Source organism: Sylvia atricapilla, chromosome 15, assembly GCF_009819655.1.
Source record: "Sylvia atricapilla isolate bSylAtr1 chromosome 15, bSylAtr1.pri, whole genome shotgun sequence".
NCBI lineage: Eukaryota > Metazoa > Chordata > Aves > Passeriformes > Sylviidae > Sylvia > Sylvia atricapilla.
The window spans coordinates 8,265,743-8,284,031 of NC_089154.1; the positions used below are offsets into that span (position 1 = coordinate 8,265,743).

General features: G+C 57.2%; 1 protein-coding gene across 1 annotated transcript in view; it reads right to left on the bottom strand.

The window, feature by feature from the left end:
- NTN3 (netrin 3) overlaps nt 1-14,792 on the bottom strand; it is a 31,571-nt gene extending 16,779 nt beyond the window's left edge. The window contains exons 1-3 of the mRNA XM_066330005.1: nt 14,680-14,792; nt 14,132-14,243; nt 4,276-5,271 (exon numbers count right to left, since the gene is read on the bottom strand). Of these exons, the coding sequence (XP_066186102.1) occupies nt 4,276-5,242 (967 nt within the window). The 5' untranslated portion in view covers nt 5,243-5,271; nt 14,132-14,243; nt 14,680-14,792. The remainder of the gene's footprint in view (nt 1-4,275; nt 5,272-14,131; nt 14,244-14,679) is intronic.
- Between the last annotated feature and the right edge of the window lie 3,497 nt (nt 14,793-18,289).

Sequence of the window (18,289 nt, forward strand, 5' to 3'; positions counted from 1 at the left end):
GGCCACCCCGGGTTGGGTGGCTGTCTTCACTCAGGGACAGGGTCACACCAGCACGTACGGCAATCCCCTCATCCCCTGGCGCAGCCATCCGGAGCTAATCGGGGCAGACAGGTCCCCCTCTTACCCAGCTAAATACTCTCACTGTTCCTTAGTACTGAGGCACTTGTAAGCTCTGTCTGTCTCCCGTTAATCACTAATTAAAGGCTTGAATGTTCCCTGCTGTTTGGGGTATTAATAAGAATTTAATTGCACAGTTTGGGGCTAATTACCTGGTAGCTCACTTCCGCCCTTGTACAGTATGCCCAATTAAACAATCATATCAATTAAACAATCACAAGATCGAATAATTTGCAATAATAGACTAATTAAACGTTGACACCTTGCAATGGAGCAATCTTTTGTCTCCCTTTTGATGGCGTTTGAACCTCTTCCCAGGCCCTGGCCACCCCAAACCCTCTCTTCCTCCAGACTGCTGCAGATGTAGGAGCCTGGAATGACAGCACGAGGGGCTTTGGGACACAGTCCCTGGCACGGGACAGGCAGCGCCATGCACCGAGGCACACGTGGGGCAGGCAGTGGAGCCCTCAGGGCAGGAACGAGGCTCACCGCCCCTACAAGTTCCCTGGGAATAATTAGGGAAGGCAGCCGGATCAGCGAAACCCTAGACCGGCTGCTGCTGCCAACCCGCAGCAGATTTGAGCTACGCCCCTGCTTTGGCTGGAGGAGAGCCTGGCTGGGACACAGGGCAGGATGGGGCTGCACCTCTCGGTTCCATGGTAGCTGAGACCAGAACAGCCCCTTTCCTGTAATCCACACTGTCCATCCATCCTGGGAAGGGTCTTGGGAGAGAAGGGCTCACTCTGCTGCTGCCAAGAAGCAGGAGGAGAAGCAGGAGGGAACCCTCCCCAAGGGGCTGAGAGGGACAAGGCTGAGGCACTCCATCCCCATCCCGGGAAAGAGCAGGACCCAGGATGGTCAGACCAGTGTAAATCTCTGCCGGAGTGGCTACCTTCCCCTGCACTCGGGGGCAGGGGTGTCAGGGCCATGCTGTCCTCTTGCCCACCTCCCAAAGCCATCGCCTTGCCCCTGCTCTGCCGAGGAAAGGACCATGGCTGGTGCTGCCGGCAACTCACTGCTTTCCACCACGTCTACTGGGGAGCAGGTGCAGAGAACCCTGTCAGGGGAACTCCCGAGGGAAGGAAAAAATGTGCAGGAAGGGGCACAGGGCACAAGGGAATTACATGTGATCCTCCAAATCCCACCACCCCTCCGGGGATTGGTGTTTTCAGGCAGCGACATCCCGGTTGGATCCCCACATCCCCCCCGAGCAGCCCGCGAGGTTTTCCCAGGAGAGCACCGCCCCTTCCCCGCCGAGGCCCCGGATCAAAGCAAGCCCCGGGCATTATCCTGGTGCTCCGGAGAGTGCTCCTGCCGCGGCGGCCACAAAGGGAACAAGGGCTCCCGCATCCCCAGCGAGTGCATCAATTACTTCCAGTGGCTGCCTCGTGCTAATCCGCTTCCCCTCCTTCCCCGGGCCGGGTTTGGGGGGCCGGGCTGCCCCCGCAGCTCGTGGGTGCGGGCTGAAACTGGCAGCAAGTGGTGGGGAGGAGGAGGTCTAAATCTGCAGTGATAAAGATGCGGGGTCCCCAGGATTCTGGCCATCCTGCTCCTGCCAGCCCCTCTGCTGGGATTGTCCTCCACACAGCCTGTCCCAGGCTAAAAGCTGGGGGGATACATGAATGGGGACACATCCCCAGATGAGGACATACAGAGCATCCAAATACTGGCATGGCAAGCTCCCCGTGGGACATGCAGCCCCTGTGGTGTGTCCGGGGAGCCTCCCGAGCCTGTGGAGCGATGGGTCTCCAACCACCAGGCATGGGGCCGTGCATTCTGCGGCACAAAGCTGGCACCATGCCCTCTTGCCAAGCTAGCAGCTTGGCAAACCCACTGTCACTGTCCTGGCTGCGACTGCCCCAAACCTGCCTGCTTGCCAAACTCACGCTGACCCCCTCAAGACTGCAGCACGGTGATGTCCCCACGAGCACCACAGTCGCCCTCGGGCAGCCGTGGTGGGGTTGTGCCCTGTGCCAGTGCTCAGACTTCGGGTAGAACTTGGTTGTTTCACCTGGGCATTTCCCAGAGGCAAAAATTCTGGTGAAACGACAAATGTTTGTCCTCACCTCCAGCTGCATGGATGGATGTCCCAGCATCGTGCCATGTTGTAGGACATCAGTTTGTCCCCGTGCTGGAGCAGGCAGAGACTCCTATGCACTGGACTGAGACAAACCCCCGTACAGAGTGCTGAGGAGCACAGAGCCAAGAGCTGACATTTCCCAACATGACCTGGAGCAGTACCAGCCCCACGGATCCATTCTCACCCCCTTTCGGGGCGTTGCGATCCCCCACCCTGCCCCTGGGCTGTCACTGAGCTGCCAAGCTCCTGCATCCAACCCACTCTCCTCTTCTTCCTCCCCACTCCCCGGCCTCGCCTGACATCCGCCACCACGAGCCAGCATCACCGCTGTCTGACCACGGGACAGAGTCCGAAACTCCGCAGCCCCCAGGGCTGAGCAAAGGGAACTTCCCGGGCAGCCTCTCCTTTTAATTGGTGCTAATTGCTGCGTCTGTTCGTGCTGGCTGGGGAGATGTCATTGTTGAAAGGCACAGAGGGGAAGGCTCGGGGAGCTAATCCAGCTTTCAGCCGCTAAGCCCTTCGAAGTCGGGTAATGGAGAAGTTCTTTCAGGTCCCTTCAGAGAGGGCACAAAGCCCGAGAGGGGAAAGGGAGAAAGAAGGGGAGTGAATCAACAGGAAAAAACTACTTTCACACGCAGCTCGGGGAAGGGTCTTTGTGTGCGGGGCTGTCGGGGGGGTTTGAAGGGATGGCGCTGCGGCCCCGCCTCCTCTTCCCTCCCTCGTTTATCTTTTCAGCTCCATCTGCCAAAAGGGTGACGCAGCTGGGGGCAGGATGCTCAGCGCAAGGGACCCTCACCCCGCCCTGGACGAGATGGACAGAAAACCTGCAGATGCTACTCAAACATGAGCCTCCTCTGGTTTAACCCCTTTTGTGCTACCACAGCTACCTCCACTGCTATGGGGCTGCTTTACCGGAGGACGTGGCAGTGAGGCAGGTGCAGAGTGGGGGGCACAAGGGGGCAGCCGGTGGGCTGAGGTCCTCCTCGTGTCCTGGGGGTTTCCATGGGCTCACACACCGACTGGAGGCCTCCCCTGCCTGACCAGCAGCGGCCCTGGGAGGTTGCAAAGTCGAGGGCTTTTTCTGAGCTCCAAAACTCATCTTTCTGAAACAAGTGGAAAAACACAAGGGCTGACACATTCCCATAGGGCATGAGGAGGCTTAAAGCATCAGCTCCAGCACTTGCTTTGAATCCACGGCCTTTTTAGCCATTCTTAGAAGAGATCTGCTGTAACATGTATATATTGAAGTAGACAGCTGGGTTCTCAACAAGACATCGATCACAAATACAAACAAGTCCTTCTGACCTCTGGCACATCCACTGAGCCTTTCAGAGGCTGATTAATGGTACAGCTTTCCCTTGTCTCCATCCTCCCACCACCCCTTGAGACTTGGGCTCCTGTCCAGGAGGAGTGAATGTCTGTTCCTCCCTCTCCCAGACCTTCACAGGGCTCTGGCATCCCCCAGCCCCATCCTAAACCAGGACAAAAAGTAAAAGTCTCCACCAAAACCCCACAAAGATTCATGAGCTAATACCAGTTTGATGTTTTGGAAATGTTTCATTTTGGTGACAATATTTTTAACTTAGGGAAACCTTTGCAAGAACAGCCAAGCTGAAACCACCACACAGAATGAACATGAAGGATGAAATTTTGAAGTGGGAACCTCAACCTCTGCCAGGTTTTTCCGTCTGCTCCCTGTCCCCAAGCACATCTCACAGGGAACTGCTGCGACTGCCCCTCCAGCCTATGAACAGCTGGTCTGCTGTCCAGGGAAACAGTCCCAGATGGGCATCCTGCACTGAGGTCTGCTGACTGGCTGGAAGACACCAACCAGTGATTTTTGGGGGGGTTTTGGTGCTTTGGTTCATGATGGAACCACTGCATCTTTAGAGGACACCTGTAGCAGAGACAAGGTAGATAGTTGAGCCTTTCCCAATCCTCCAGCACAGGGATGCTCCCCAGCATCTCTGGATAAGCACACTCCATTGCTTTGACTCACAGTACCCATCACTTCCTACCCTCATGACCCATTTCAGCATTTTAGCCGCAGAAAACAAAAAAGTTTAAAAAGGCCTTACCCAGACACTCATTGGCCTCACGGGCGCTGGCCCGCTGCCAGGGCCGGTCGTAGTGGAAAGGCTTGCAGCGGTCACACTCGGGTCCCTCCGTGTTGTGCTTGCAGTCACACACCAGCTTCTGCTCCTTGTCCTTGACGCACCGCGCCGCGTGTCCGTTGCATTTGCAGCGCCCGCCCACCTGCAGCTCCCCCACCGCGTAGTAGTAGGGGCTGGAGCCCGTGCCCCCCTCATCCTCGGCGCCATCCCGGCTGCCCAGGTCACGGAGGAGATGTGGACGGCTGAAGACCACGCGGATGTCAGTGGCTGTCACCCAGTCCTGCAGCACGGGGCTGCTGTCGAAGTCCTGGGCCGAGGGTCGCCCGTCGAGGGTGCTGAAGGCAATGAGCCCCCCGGTGAGCGGGTAGAGGTCAGTGAGGCCGTCGGTGCACAGGGCCTCCTGCTCGTTCTGCTTGGTGACCGTGGCTTTGCTGGGCTTGCCGTAGATCTTGCGGCACTGGGAGGAGTAGTACTGGTAGGGCACCCAGGTCTTGCCGTAGTCCATGGACTTGAGGATGGCGGTGGACTCAGGCCGGGGCGAGCAGAACTGGAGGCTGACATAGACCACCTCAAACTTCTTGCCAAGGGAGAGGGTAAGGGTGACGTTGTGGGGTGAGTGGTGGAGGGTTTCCGAGCGCCAGCAGGTCATGTTGGAGGCAGTGTTGAGGTCAGTCAGGTAGGCGGGTGGGTGGGCTCGGCGGGGGTCTGAGGCATTGCAGTGCCGTGTTGGTGGCTTCCCGCAAGTGCTAGAGGCTTGGACCTCCTTCCCAAAGGCAGCATTGACAAATTCAGGGATGCAGCGTCGAGGGGCACCACTCTCATCATAGCAAGGGTCTGGGGGGCTCTGCTGGGCTACAAAGGGGTTCACTGTTTGGGACAGGCCCAGCATGGCAGTGGTGAGGAGCAGGCGCAGGAGCTGCAGGACCTCCATCCTTCTGGGGAGAGGGAAGTGGCTCCTCCCTGGAAGAAGAAGAAGAGTGAGTGGCACCAGCAGTGTCATGACCATAGCACCACTCGTGTTGGGAGGGCTGGTAAGGGATGGGAAACTCCCCTATGTCTGGTCCATCACCTGTATCCATCATCCCACCCTATATCCACTGATCAATGTGCTGGAAGTGGGGCAAGGAGGCAATTACTTTGTGTTGCCTCATCCACACAATCCCTCACTGCTCATCAGCAGGACTGAAATACCACTGAAATGGGAAAAGGGCCTGAGCTTTTGATCGAAGAGGTTGAAATCAGGGTACAGCCCTTTCCTGGCCTCTTACAAACTGTCCTGTGGTGACAGGAATGTTTCTGCCTGCCAGCAGTCCTGGCTATCACACACAATTCAGAGACCTTGTCGCTGCATGGCTGACAAGAGCTGGTGATGGGGAAGAGTTTAGGGAGATCTTTCAGATGCAACAGGAGCTGCAAACCGCAAGTCACCCACCTGCAGCACAAAATAGCTCCTGATAGAGCAGGAGATACAGCAGCAAAACCACAGGCACATTGTGCAAGAGGCAGGAGCTTGTTGAGATGAAGACCCGGAGCTCCTGAAGACGCCACTACTTTCTTTGCTCTCTATAGGCACAGTGGATTCTCCAAGCCAGGGGCTGGATCCCCTCCAAATTCCTCTGCCACACTACCCAGCAGCAAAGGAAGTTATTCTGGCCTCACTCTCCAAGAAATTTAGGTCTAGGTCTGGTGTGTTTGTTGACTGGGGGAAAGTCCAGGACCAAATGCAGGATCTGGCTGGGCTTCTCTCCCAGCAGCTGCAGCACAGGGCCAGGGAGCTTATTGGCTCCCAGGAGATGTGGCCAATCTCCCGAGTTATTGACTTGAAGAGTGAACAGGTCTGAAGGTCACATTCCCTCCTGCTGGCCCTGAATGCATGAAGGACCTCCCACACAATGCAGACTGGCCATGTCCCATTCCTGCCATAGCAGTCCTCTGAGCCTACCTGGACGGGTAGGTGGCATCAGCCCTGCCATCACATGGGTTGTGCGGAGCCAAAGCCAAATTGTCCAGCCTCAACCATCCCAATGCCATGACCAGGCAGGAGGAGGGGATCCCCCGACCGTCCCCTCTCCCACGAGTAATTCTTTATAGGATGACTTGTGTTTCTCTCTGAGGAATGAAGCTCTGCATGACGCAGTATCCCCAGCTCCAGCCTCCATCTACAACCCCAGTGCCACTCCTGCCTGCCCAGCTGTCCACACTGGCCAGAGGAGGCTCCAAGGAACAGCCCATTTCAATGATTCAGGACCTTTTTTTTGGTTTGTTATTCCATTTTGCAAAGAACAAGGAGCAATGACTGTGGAAGAAAACTGCCTCTCCAGGCTGCCAAACCACTAATGAGGGGAAGCTCCTCTCTGCCCAGCCATGGTCAGCCCAGCAGCTACAGCCTGTGCCTACCAAGGGGACAACAGGAACAGAGGTCTCAGACCATCTTGGGACATCCTCCCCAAGGCAAAACCTGCCCCTTACCACTTCCGTGCTGTTTCCTCACTGCTTAATCCTCTGCTGATGGAAAAAGAGATGAGAAAAATTGGCAGCTCCCTTGGTGGTCCCTGCATCTCCCCAGCAGCACAGTTCAGCTTTACCACAATGCTGCAAAGCCTTTTGGGGACATGACAGCCCATGGCTTGGTGACTTGGCTGTGAGCAAGACAAAGGATACTGTCCCTGGAGGGCCCAGACCATTGAAACCTCACTACTTGAGGAGTGTGGCTGCAAGATTAGAGACTGCAGGGATGTAGCAGTCACCACAGCAGAGGAAATGCCGTGCCATGAGCACCAGGCAGTGAAAGGCATCCCTCACTGCAGGAAGCCTACAGGGCCCCGTTGGGACTCCTGGCTCCAGTGCAAGCAGCTGTCTCCTGAGCAGGAGATGAAGCTATGGCTGCTGCTATATCCCTGCATCTGCTTGTTGAGCAAAGCCTGCAGCTGGTTAATCCCCCAACACAGTCCTGACAAGGGTGATCCCCAGCCCCTGCCTGGTGCTGAGCGGTGCACAGTGGGCATGAGCCCCTGCCAGCCCACGGGCAGAGCCCTGCTCCTGTATTCTCACCCAGCAAAGGGGCTGCAAGGTGCTGATGGACTCCCCCTCAACACCCACCAAGACCTGGTGATGCACATACTTGCAGAAGCCAGCACAGCACCTCTGGCCCTGTGGTGCTGCCAGCCCTCTCCCCACCACTGTCCCCCTCCAACTGCACATCCCACAGAGGGCATGCAGTCAGGTCCTGCAGCCATCACCTTCCATCCCAGCACCCACAGGGCAGCACTAGCAGGGAGACAACGCTCTAGGGAAAACCTCTGCACCAGGAGGAGAGAGGAGAAACCCCCAGGGGTCCTCAGTAGCTGCATCCATCCACTCCAGGGAGAATCAGGATGTATGGAACAAGGCATCTACTAAACATTGCCAACAAAGAGTCTCCTCCACCCCGTCTCTGCTATGTGGCAGCAAGGTGACAGGAGTAGGGACGTGCTCAAGCAAAGGCCTTTTAATTTCCTGTCTGGTAAGACACAACGGTGTGGGGGAAGCCCTTGCCCAGGGGAAAGCAACAGCAGCAGCATCTCTGGTAGCCAGGGGAGAGGCTGGTGAAGCTGTTATGAGCACTGGAGCAGCAGGTCTAGGACCAGGACCAGCTCACTGCTGGTTTAAGCATGCCTGGGGGCATAAGCATCTCTTCCTCATCCTCCCTGCCCTAGTGGGAAGCTTTGTCCCTCCTGCCATTCTTACCAAGGCACAAGTCCCTGAGGTTCAGTGCCAAAGTTTTGGTGGCTGTGCTGCCAGGGAGCAGCCATTGGGGAGCCAACACTTGCTCAGCAGCGCATCAGCACTGCGGAGGCAGGGCTTGAGTGGAAATCATTATCATCTGCAGGACCACACACAGGCACGCACGCTCCGTGCTCAGCTCACCCCATTATCCCACTGAAAGAGAGCTGGGGCCAGTGTTCTCCATGGGCCTCACCTCCGTATTGGAGAGGAGGGCAAGCTGCAATCTGCTCCCTTTTATGCATATTCAGCATGACCCTGGGACTGCCGGCAAGCTGCCAGAGAGGCCTGGGAGTGAGTATTTCTCTCCCTGGTCCCCATCTGCCCCCCCTTTTCACTTCCCATCTTCTCTGCCCCGGTTCAGATCAAATGGAGGCACTGCTGACTAAGCAGAGAGAATTGGGATGACCCTTGGGTGCTGAATCCAGCCCAGCACGCTCCTGGATCCTGCATGAGGAGGGATATGAGCAATGGAGCCCCTTTCCCAGGGACAGCATCCTGACAGTGTCCCTGGTGAGGCTCTCGGGTGGCTGCCAGCTCCCCACCACCAGCAGCAGCCGTGGCCTGGGGGAATGCGGCGGCGGGGCTCACCCTTCCCGAGGAAGCGGCCGCCCTCCCAGCTCCTCCCCAGAAGCGGCTGCATTTTTGAGGTGGGCGATTTCCTCACTCCTCCACTCACTCCGGGAATGCTAACAGCCGTGTGGCTTGGAAGGAAGTCATACTGCCGGAGCACTTCAGAAGTGCTTTAAAAAAAAATTAGCTTCCACATCCAACACCTCCACACCCCTTCTCTCTACGACTACACACTTCCCAGAGCGACCAGCAGTGTTTCCCTGCCTTGTGGGAGACTTGTCAGGGCGATGCACCAGCCCACAGTGGGCTCCTTTTCCATCGTCTTTCCAGGAGGCAGTGCTACCGAGGGTGATGCTGGGTGCAGATGCGTGCCTGGGGTCCCAGTGCTGAGCCACTGCGTAGGTGCTTGCTCCCCAAAATAGAATGGATGAGGCAAATGCAGCAGGTGAGGCAGGGCAAGGAGAGCAAACTTCCCACAACGTGGATGCTGGTGCCTACAGCAGGCCCAGGATCACCACCTGGCAGACTGGGGCCACAGCAACTTTGCTGGAGTAATTACAGGATTAGGTGGAACAACACAAGGCAGGGAGGGAAGCAGGTCATTAACCAGATTTGATCCCAGGACCTTTGCAGCACAGGAGCAGCCTTCTGTAATTAAAGTGGAAAGGAAGGCACAAGTGGTGCTCTGCCGTTGGAAAAATGTGGGCTTAGAGGGCAGGTGATGGCTAAAGCTGAGCAGGCAGCACTGGCCTGGAAAGGGATGGGGGAACCCCAAGGAATGACAGGGCAAAGCTGCTGCACTCCTGCCAGCACTCCTGGCTGATGCTGGTGCTGCTCCCCCAGGTTGATTCTCCTGCACCAATGCTGCTGCCATGCTGCAGCTGACTGCATTTCTCCTCCAGGCCAGGACAGCACGGTGTGGGGGAATTTGCACCACTTGAGGAAAAGACATGGCCTTACTTGGAGCTGGTTGAGATGGGAATGACTGCTCCCCACGAGGTGCTGCATCTCCCTGTGCACAGAGATAAGGTCCTGAGTGCCAGCGTGGGGCAGGGATGGAGCCACCCACCCGCATGGGGCACAAATATGCACAGCAAAAGCCATGGCTCAAGAGGCAGAGATTCCTGGGCAAGGACCAAACGACCTGACTACCTGAGGGGGTCCAACAACTAAGACTCTGGGGTAAGACTGATCTAGGAGGACTGCTTGTTCCTGAACTGTGTCATCCTCAGTAAAGCCCACCAGCACCTCAGATGCCCTCTGAGAAGGAAGCCACTGGGAGGATGGGACAGGACCCAAAGCAGAAGAGGAATGATGTGCTCAGAGAAGCTGAAACCAGGCACAAATGATCAGAGCATGTCACTTAACCAGGGTGTACCTGCTACTGCAACCTACACATTTCCACCTTGTTACAAGCCCTTTGTCTGTATGAGGGCATCTGCACTCCCTTGCCATGTGTGCTGTGGGAGCAAACCCCTGCAGTTCTGCCCCAGCCCACGAACAAGATCCATCCTGGGGGCCTGCCAGGGTCCCTGGATATCCAGGTCCCTCTCCTGCCATGCTGATACCAGCTTGGGGAAGCTTAATTCCTCCACCCAACAACCAGGATCAGGCCCAAACTCTGCTCTGGCCATGGATAAATCATTCCATGTGTTTCTGGGATATAAAAACACAGTGGAGAAGTATTTAAAGTGAAAGGAAAAACTCCATGGAGTCAAGGTACTGGTCCAGCTCAGCTTTCCAGAGGGACGGAGTGTGTGCTGGGAGAGGCTGGGGGGATGCAGAGTGTCTGGGAGTGCTAATCGCCTTCCCAGCTGCTAATGGAGCAACTGGTGCCCACTTGGGACACGGCTAATGGCACAACGGAGATGCCTCACTTTCCTTTACAGCTCCCTCATATCTCCTGATATTTAAGTATCAGGAGCTTCTGAGTGCTTGCGGCCCCGCATCCGCAGGGCTGCCCACTCCACGCAGCCCCTCGGGCTCTCAGCCCCCAGCACACACAGCCCAGGGGAGCAATTACACAGCAGCATCTTCCTGCAGCAGGCACTGCAGGTGATGGATATTGCAATGCACTCTCGGCAGGTCGGAGCCAGAATTACACAAACCATACGATACCCCAGCAGTGCCAGGAAACAAATTACACTGCACACAGGAAAGGATGGACCAGATTCTGACCTCACTGCTTTGGCATCAGCCTGAAGTAAATCCATTCACATCAGGCCAAACCAAGACATAAGCAACTCCATTCAAATTTACACTGGCATACCTGTGGTCAGGATCTGGCCTGGCTTGAATTAGTTGCAGCCTGATGTTACAAAAGGCAACAACGGAGCCCAGATTTCCAAGGTTATCGAAAACAACCAAAATATAAAAGAAAAAAGAAATCCACCATAAAACAAACAGTCCCCAGGCTACTCAGCTGTGTGCATGGAGCTGTCAAATACAGGATGCTCGGACACATCCCTGCTCACCAGTTTCAGTAACTCATAAGCCATGCTGACCACAGGAAGGAGGGACCAACACCCAGCATGGGTGTCCTGCTGGGTCCCCCATGCCCACTCTGCTCACTGCTGGTCCTGGGCAGAGGTGGTCCCACTCTGGGGAGAGGAGACTTCAGCATCACCCATATGATGAAGAACTGAATACATTTTGCTGCAACGTTCTTGCATCCCCCAGCTAGTGCAAGCTGGAGATCTCCTCCAAAAGTTCCCAATGCAACAGCAACTCAAAAAGACATTTGGAGCCCTTGACCTTGCAGGACAAGCAACCACTCCCTGGATGCATTTGGACTTGATGATTCTTGTGGGTCCCTTCCATGGAACTCAGGGTGTTCCATGATTTTTTTTCTACCCCATTTATTAACCTCTACTACATCTTGACCAGTTAATTATTTTACCCAACTCTAACCCCACCTCAGTCTTCCAAGCCCTTTTGCACATTCCTACCACACTGCTTGGCTCTACTGAGTGGTCTCAGCAGCATCCCTCAAGGTGCAGAGGATTTTTCTCCCACTACTCCCAGTGGATGCAAGGGACTCAGAGTTCCAGTCCAGAAGGCCTCATTGCTTCCATGCCTTTCCACTCCATATGAGAATAAAGTGATCTGGTTTCCATAACGTTTCTCATTGCATTTTCACAACATGCCGGGCACAGATGTTGAAAATAGTCTGGATGAATATTTAAAATGGTATTCAGAAATGACAACATTTGGCCGGCTTTGAAAGATCTCTCACATCGAGCAGAGGATAGCTCACAACAACGGACTGGAAACACACTGCACTTTGACATCTCTTTTTTTTTTTTTACCCCCTCTCTGGCTATTGGTGCGATATTTCATGCCCCTGGTGTCCTACAGTCTGTTATTGCTTGAGTGCCAGCCAAGCCTGCAGCATTAGGAAGAAGCTGTCACGTACGTTTTTAAACATCACGGGGCAAAGCGGAATATGGAAAATCTGTCGCATTTCCATACCGAGCGCAAGTGTCCTGCGCAGGCTCAGGGAGGGGCTCAAAGGGGCACAAAATAATTGCTTCCTTATGGAGCAGGGCCTGACTAACCAGGACGCAGAGGTGCTGCCTCAACACCCTCGACATGATGGGCCGCTTCCCTGCTGAAGACATCTCCAGACACCCCTCAAGGTGATGCTCACCTCCTTCTTCAGGGCTGGAGAAACCCCTTCTGAGTCACATCTCTGCCAGCAACCAGCCAAGGTGGGACCTCCATTCTGTCCAACCCAGACTGAAGACACCATTGTCCTGGTGCTCAGAGAGCAATGGAAATGGTCTTCAGCCTTGACGCCTAGCAGCTTTCATTTCTGGTAAGCATCTTGCGCTCAGCTGCATCCCTAGGCCAGGCTTCTCTCTTCCACAGCCTGCAGACACACATCAGCTCCTTCCCAGCCTGGCATTACACCTGCCTTCTTCCAGGGACCCACCTTCCTTCCACACACAGGTAGAGGAGGAAGGGGTTTTGGGACCCTTGCAGCCCACCCTGCTCTCGGACCGCTGGATCTCCTGTCCCCCTCATCAGCCTCCTCCAAACAGGTGTCAGAGCAGCATAGCAGCTCCCTCTGTTTTGTAAATGGGATATTGCAGAAAAAGAGAAAAAAAGTTGCCCCCCATCCATGCAAACACCTTGGAAGATGTTTCCAGCACACGGCCAAAGCCACATCCCTCTCCACCAGTTACAGAGAGCTCTAGCCTCTCCTGTCTCTGACAGACAGGCAACAGCAAACTTGGGTGGGGAAGAAGGATCTGTGGCATTTCCAGGCAGGCAGGTTGTGCACATCCAGATCTGCCCTCAGTATTGTCTCAGCCTGGCTACTGGTCCAACACAAATGGCACGGAGGGGGTTGGAGATGCTCAGCCTGCCTTACACCCCATACATTCATGGAATGAGCTCCCTGAGAGAGGAATATCCATGCCCAAGTCCTGCCTAGATGAGCATCAAGCCAGCAGGACCACTGCGCTGCCAGAGGAGCTCATGCTCCTGTCCACGAGGCCTTGCTCACCCACCCTGCTTAGCGACGCAGCAGACTGCCAAGCACCACGTCCCCATCACACCAGTTAGTCCTCATCCCAAGAAAGGTATTTCCACCCACCCACTCTCCAGTGGGCCAGGGAATCTGTGGGTGGGATGGTGTTTTGAGGAAATGAGGTTTCAGCAGCTCCAAGAGAGGAAAGCAAAAGCAGACCCACCAAACGCAGCCCAGCTTCCCTTCTTCCCGTGAAGCCGCCCGCTCGTTCACTGCCCAGAGCTCTCACCCGAGCTGTGCCTCACAAGGGCCGGGTGCCCGGGGTGCCCAGCCCGGCTCCAGAACTGCAGTGGAGCAGAGCACATCCCACGGGAGCCGTTTCCGAAGGGAGCCGACCCTCTGAGGCACCCCGCAGCGGAGTCTCTCGGGGCAGCCGTGTTGGGAAGGGACCAGCGATGGAGCCCAGCCCGGGACGGTGACAAGGGCGATGCCGCCCACCCAGGTGGCTTTGTGGCGGCGGAGCCCTCACGGGCGGAGAAGGGCCTGCGGTGGGAGCGGAGGGCAGGGGACCACGTGCATGCCTCGTGCCCGGTCAGCCGGGGCTGGCACCGCAGGCTCGGCCCGGCAGGGCTCCCGCCGCTGCCCGCACCGCGCCCGCACCGATCGGGGCCGGGGCTCCGCCGGGTTGCGGCACCGCGGGGCTCCGTACGGTGCCGAGAACCCCCGAGCCGGCTCTGCGGGGCGGCGGCAGCGAGCCGGGCCGGGCCGAGCCGGGCCAGAGTGCGGAGCGGCGGCGGCCGGAGCTGCCCGGGGACGGGAGCGGGGCTCGGCGGCGGGCAGGCGGGCGGCCCCGCTGCGGGGAGGTCCCGTTCCCGGCGGTGAAAGGATGGAAAGGGAAATAAAGGGAGGGTGAGTGCGGGGGGAGAGGGAGGAATAAAAGGCAACGAGGGAGGGAGCGATGGGGAGGAGAGCGGGAGCCCGGAGCGCAGGGAAGTTGGGAGCGCAGCTTACCGCGGCCGGGCAGGTAGCGGGGCCGGTCTGGGCGACAGGTCCGGGAGCGGCGGCGAGAGGAGCCGGGGCCGCGGCGGGGCGGACGGCGGGCAGGGGTAGCTCCTTCCCGGTGCTGGCCGCAGCACGAAGAAAGGAAAAAAAAAATAAAAATAAAAAAAGTGAAGAAAAGGGTGTGTGGAGGGGAAAAAAAAGCGCAATGATAACAAATTTCCAGGGAATCGTGCGTGGGGGACGAAATAAGGCGAAATAGTGGAAAGCGGGAGCGCTGCTCCCGGCGGTGCGGGCGGGTCCCAGCGCCGTGCCCGCAGCCGGCCGCGCTCCCGCCCGCTCCACCGTACCGCCCGCGGCTGCTTCGGCTGCGGGAGGGAGGGGGGGAGGCGGCAGGGGAGGGCGAAAAGGAGAGGAAAGGGAAAAGAAAAAACACCCCTTAAAAAAAAATAAAAACGAAAAGAAAAGCAAGAATAGGAGAAACTGATCCCCGACCGCCGCCTAGACGCGGAGTAAAAAGGCTTCAATAAATCCCGGGTTGAAAAGAAGGGAAAAGTCACCTCCCCGAGGAAATCAGAAGCAGATTTCGAGCCATTTAATCACATGCAGGGAGGTGTGTGCGTGTGCGCCGCCCGCCGCCGCTGCCAGCCCTGCCTCCGCCCTCCGCCCCGCCGGCAGCGCAGCGGGCAGGGCCGGAGCCGGGCGGGGAGCGGGGCGGGCAGCCCTCCCGCAGCCCTCCCGCAGCCCTCCCGCAGCCCTCCCGCAGCCCTCCCGCCGGTCAGCACCGTGGGGGTCCCGGTGGCCGCGGTCCCACCTGCCGCCCGGCCAGCCCCTCCGCACCGCGGGAGTTCTCTCAGCCCGCAGCGGGTCCATCCCGCAGAGTGCGGGTGGCTGCGGACCGTAGCCCACCACTCCGAGGGCTCAGCGGTGCCGCAGCCGGTTATTCTCCCTCTGCTTCCCAAAGCAAATGAGGCATTTACCGGGCGGCAGAAGCTCCTCTTACGGAGGAAGCTGGAGTCTCCGCTCCATCCCGTGGTGCAGGGGCTTTTCACGAGCTGCACCAGTCGCCCTTGGTCTCTGATTTTTGGGCAGGGAGGGAGAGAAGCGGGGCACTTCCGTACCCAGCACAGCTGCCTCCGGGCTGTCCCCGAAGGGCTGGTTCGCTGTCCCCAGGCCACCTGCGAGCGGGGCACGAAAAAGATGAAACTAATTGGATCAGTTTGTACGAGGCGGTGGAGGAGAGCAGGAAAGCCGGACCTGGACTCTCTTCCTCACTGGGGCCGTGTTCACAGCCCTGGGGCCCCCACAACTGCCAGTTCGGCCTGGGGAACATCCTCCTGTAATTGCCCTTGCAATGGATGTGAGGACTGAAGACAGCACCGGAGGCAGGAGGAAGGGCAAGGTGCCAGCACAGTGCCCACCCGTTACGTTCAAAGCCCCCACCCACCATCACCCCGCTCCCTCGGGATCCCCGGTTACCCACATCCTGTTGCTCTGGGGCAGCAGGTTGCAGGAACAGCTCTCCCAGCCGGCTGGCAGATGCTCACTGAAGGAGCAGACCCCAGCTGGCCTCGAGCCCTGGGGGAATTGCTGTTTGCTGCTCTCTGCCTTGTTACGCATCAAATACGTTTCCTCTCCTGTTGCAGCACCAGGGACGTGGATAAACAAGAGTGAAGCCACCAGGTGACAGCGCCGAGGGGACCTGGGCCATGAGCAGGGCAACATCAAGGCTCTAAGTCCAATACTACAGTTGTCTTGTAGCCCCCCGTCCCTCTCAGGGACACTTGTGCATTTGGAGAGCCGGGCAGTCCAGCCAGACGACACAAAAGCAGCCCCAGTGCAGATCCCAGATGAGATGCTAGTGCAGGACCAATGATTGCTGTGTGTGGGATCAGACTGCAGAGCAGAGTAAGGCCCAGGGTTCTCAGGACAGTGTGGCACCAGGGACAGGCTGTGATGATGAAGGCAATGGGGTAAAATGAAGCATGGCTAGAAGACCCTGAAGTGACATGAAGCAGGAATTGTCCAAGCAATGGACCTGAAGGCATTTTTCTCACCAGGAGACACAAGGACAGCCACGAACATGAGCTGTGATACTGGCTCAGCCTGGCCTGGCTGCTCCAGGGTGGTGCTGAGCTGGGGGGGGCGCTGCATCACCACAACCTCAGTGGTGCTGTTTTCACACCCATTGACCCCACCATCCTGTGACTCAAACATGATTTAGAAGCACTGGCCATCATATGGAAAAATTTTCGAACTGCTGTCCACAGGCCTCACATTAGTGAAAGCCCAGCTGAGATGGGCAGAAGCTGTTTCCTGAATCCCTGTTTCTCCTGTTCCCTCTTTGTAGGATGGAGAGCCTGAGAGAAAGATGTGAATCTGGGTTTGGCAAATAGGAGTGCACGGATGGAACACTCACTGACTGTGAGACCCTGTTGGTGTTCCTCAGCATGCTGATATCACCCAGTGTTCGCTGTCCTCCTGGGCAGATCTGGCAGGATGAGAGGGCAAGCACGCTGTGTTGTCACCCTGTGGTTTGCAGGAAGCTCTGCCCATCACAAGTTCTCATTCTGCATCCATTCCTGCTCCTTGTGCCTCATGAAGGCACAGCATTTGGTGCCAGCCAGGCCTCTCAGTCAACAAGGATTGCTGAAAGGATGCAGACATCCACAAGATGTTGGAGCAAAAGCACTGGCACCAAGTCAGCTGGGGCAGATACAGAATTGTTGAATGGATTGGAGGGACCTTAAAAGACCATCCAGTCCAATTGCACAGCAGGGATATCTTTCACTAGACCAAATTGCTCATTTAAACCTATCCCTGAGCACTTTCAGGCATTGGGCAGCCACAGCTTCTCTAGGCACCCTGTGCTAGGCCCTCACCACCCTCACAGGGAAGAGTTTCTTCCCAATATCGCAAGTAACCCTGCCCTCTGACAGTGGGAAGATATTCCCCCTTGTCCTGTCACTGCAAAATCCCTCTCCATCTCTGTTGGAGCTGCTTTAGGAATTGGAAGGGGCTTTAAAGTCCCCCTGGAGCCATCTGTCCCCCAGGCTGATGCCCTCTTCTGCCCTCTGTACCTTGCACCCCTCTCCCCCCTTCCCCTGCGGCACAAGCTCAAAGCCAGCCCTGCCTTGCAGAGGACCCCGCTGGCCATTGCCTGATGGCCACAGAGCGGCTCGAACCCGACACGGGACACGGGACACGGGACACGGGACACGGGACACGGGACATGGGACACGGGACACGGGACACGGGACACGGGACACGGGAGGGACACTGGGCGCGGGGCACCGGGCACCGGGCAGGGGACACTCGGGTCCCCGCGCCTCCCGCGGTCGGTGCGCGGCGCTCGCGCGCCCCCTGCCGGCGAAGGGCGGAGCCGCGGCAGCGCAGGGTGACACCGGGGTGTGCGGTGACACCGGGGTGTGCGGTGACACCGGAGTGCCTGGGGACACCGGGGTACCCGGGGCCACCGGTGCCCGCGCCTGGCTCACTTGCCAGATGAGCCCAACTGTAATCCAGTGCCCAGCCCCGCGGCTCCGTGAGGTGGAAGCTCATGTTTCCAGAAAAGCAGGGAAGAGACCCTTACCTACTGCCTTGCCACATCCTTCTTTAACCTCCTCAATGGAGAAGGAAGTGGTTTACTGCTAGAGGACTCTTTCTTTTGACTGGTCCCACAGGCTTCTCTCCCAGTGCTTTTAAGAGAGCAGGATCCCATTTCAGCCACTGGGTCATCTTCAGGATGACTCCATAATCCTCATGTTTCCCTTCTTTCTGTGCTATTTACTCTTCCAAGGGCACCTTATCTACCTCCCTTTTGGGACTATCAGTCTCTTGACAGACACATCTGCCTTCCCACCCTGTGCCCAGAGTCTGTCCTCACACATGGTTTCTTCTGGAGTGCAGGTCACAGCAGCTGTTGCCAGGAACTGGAATGTGACCTTGCAGGGAGATGGACACTCTCCTCATGGGGTGTGATTTGCCCAAGGCATCCTGCCATTCTCTGTCACACGAGTGTCTTGGGGCTCGCCTGAGCCTCAGCAGCCCTTGGGAGTGTGTTCCCCTCCACCCTGACTCTCCTGCTGACCACCAGCCTTCCCACAGGCCCAGTGCATCCATGGTGCATTTTGGGTCCATCCTCTTGCTCTGCAGAGCTAAAGAACAGAG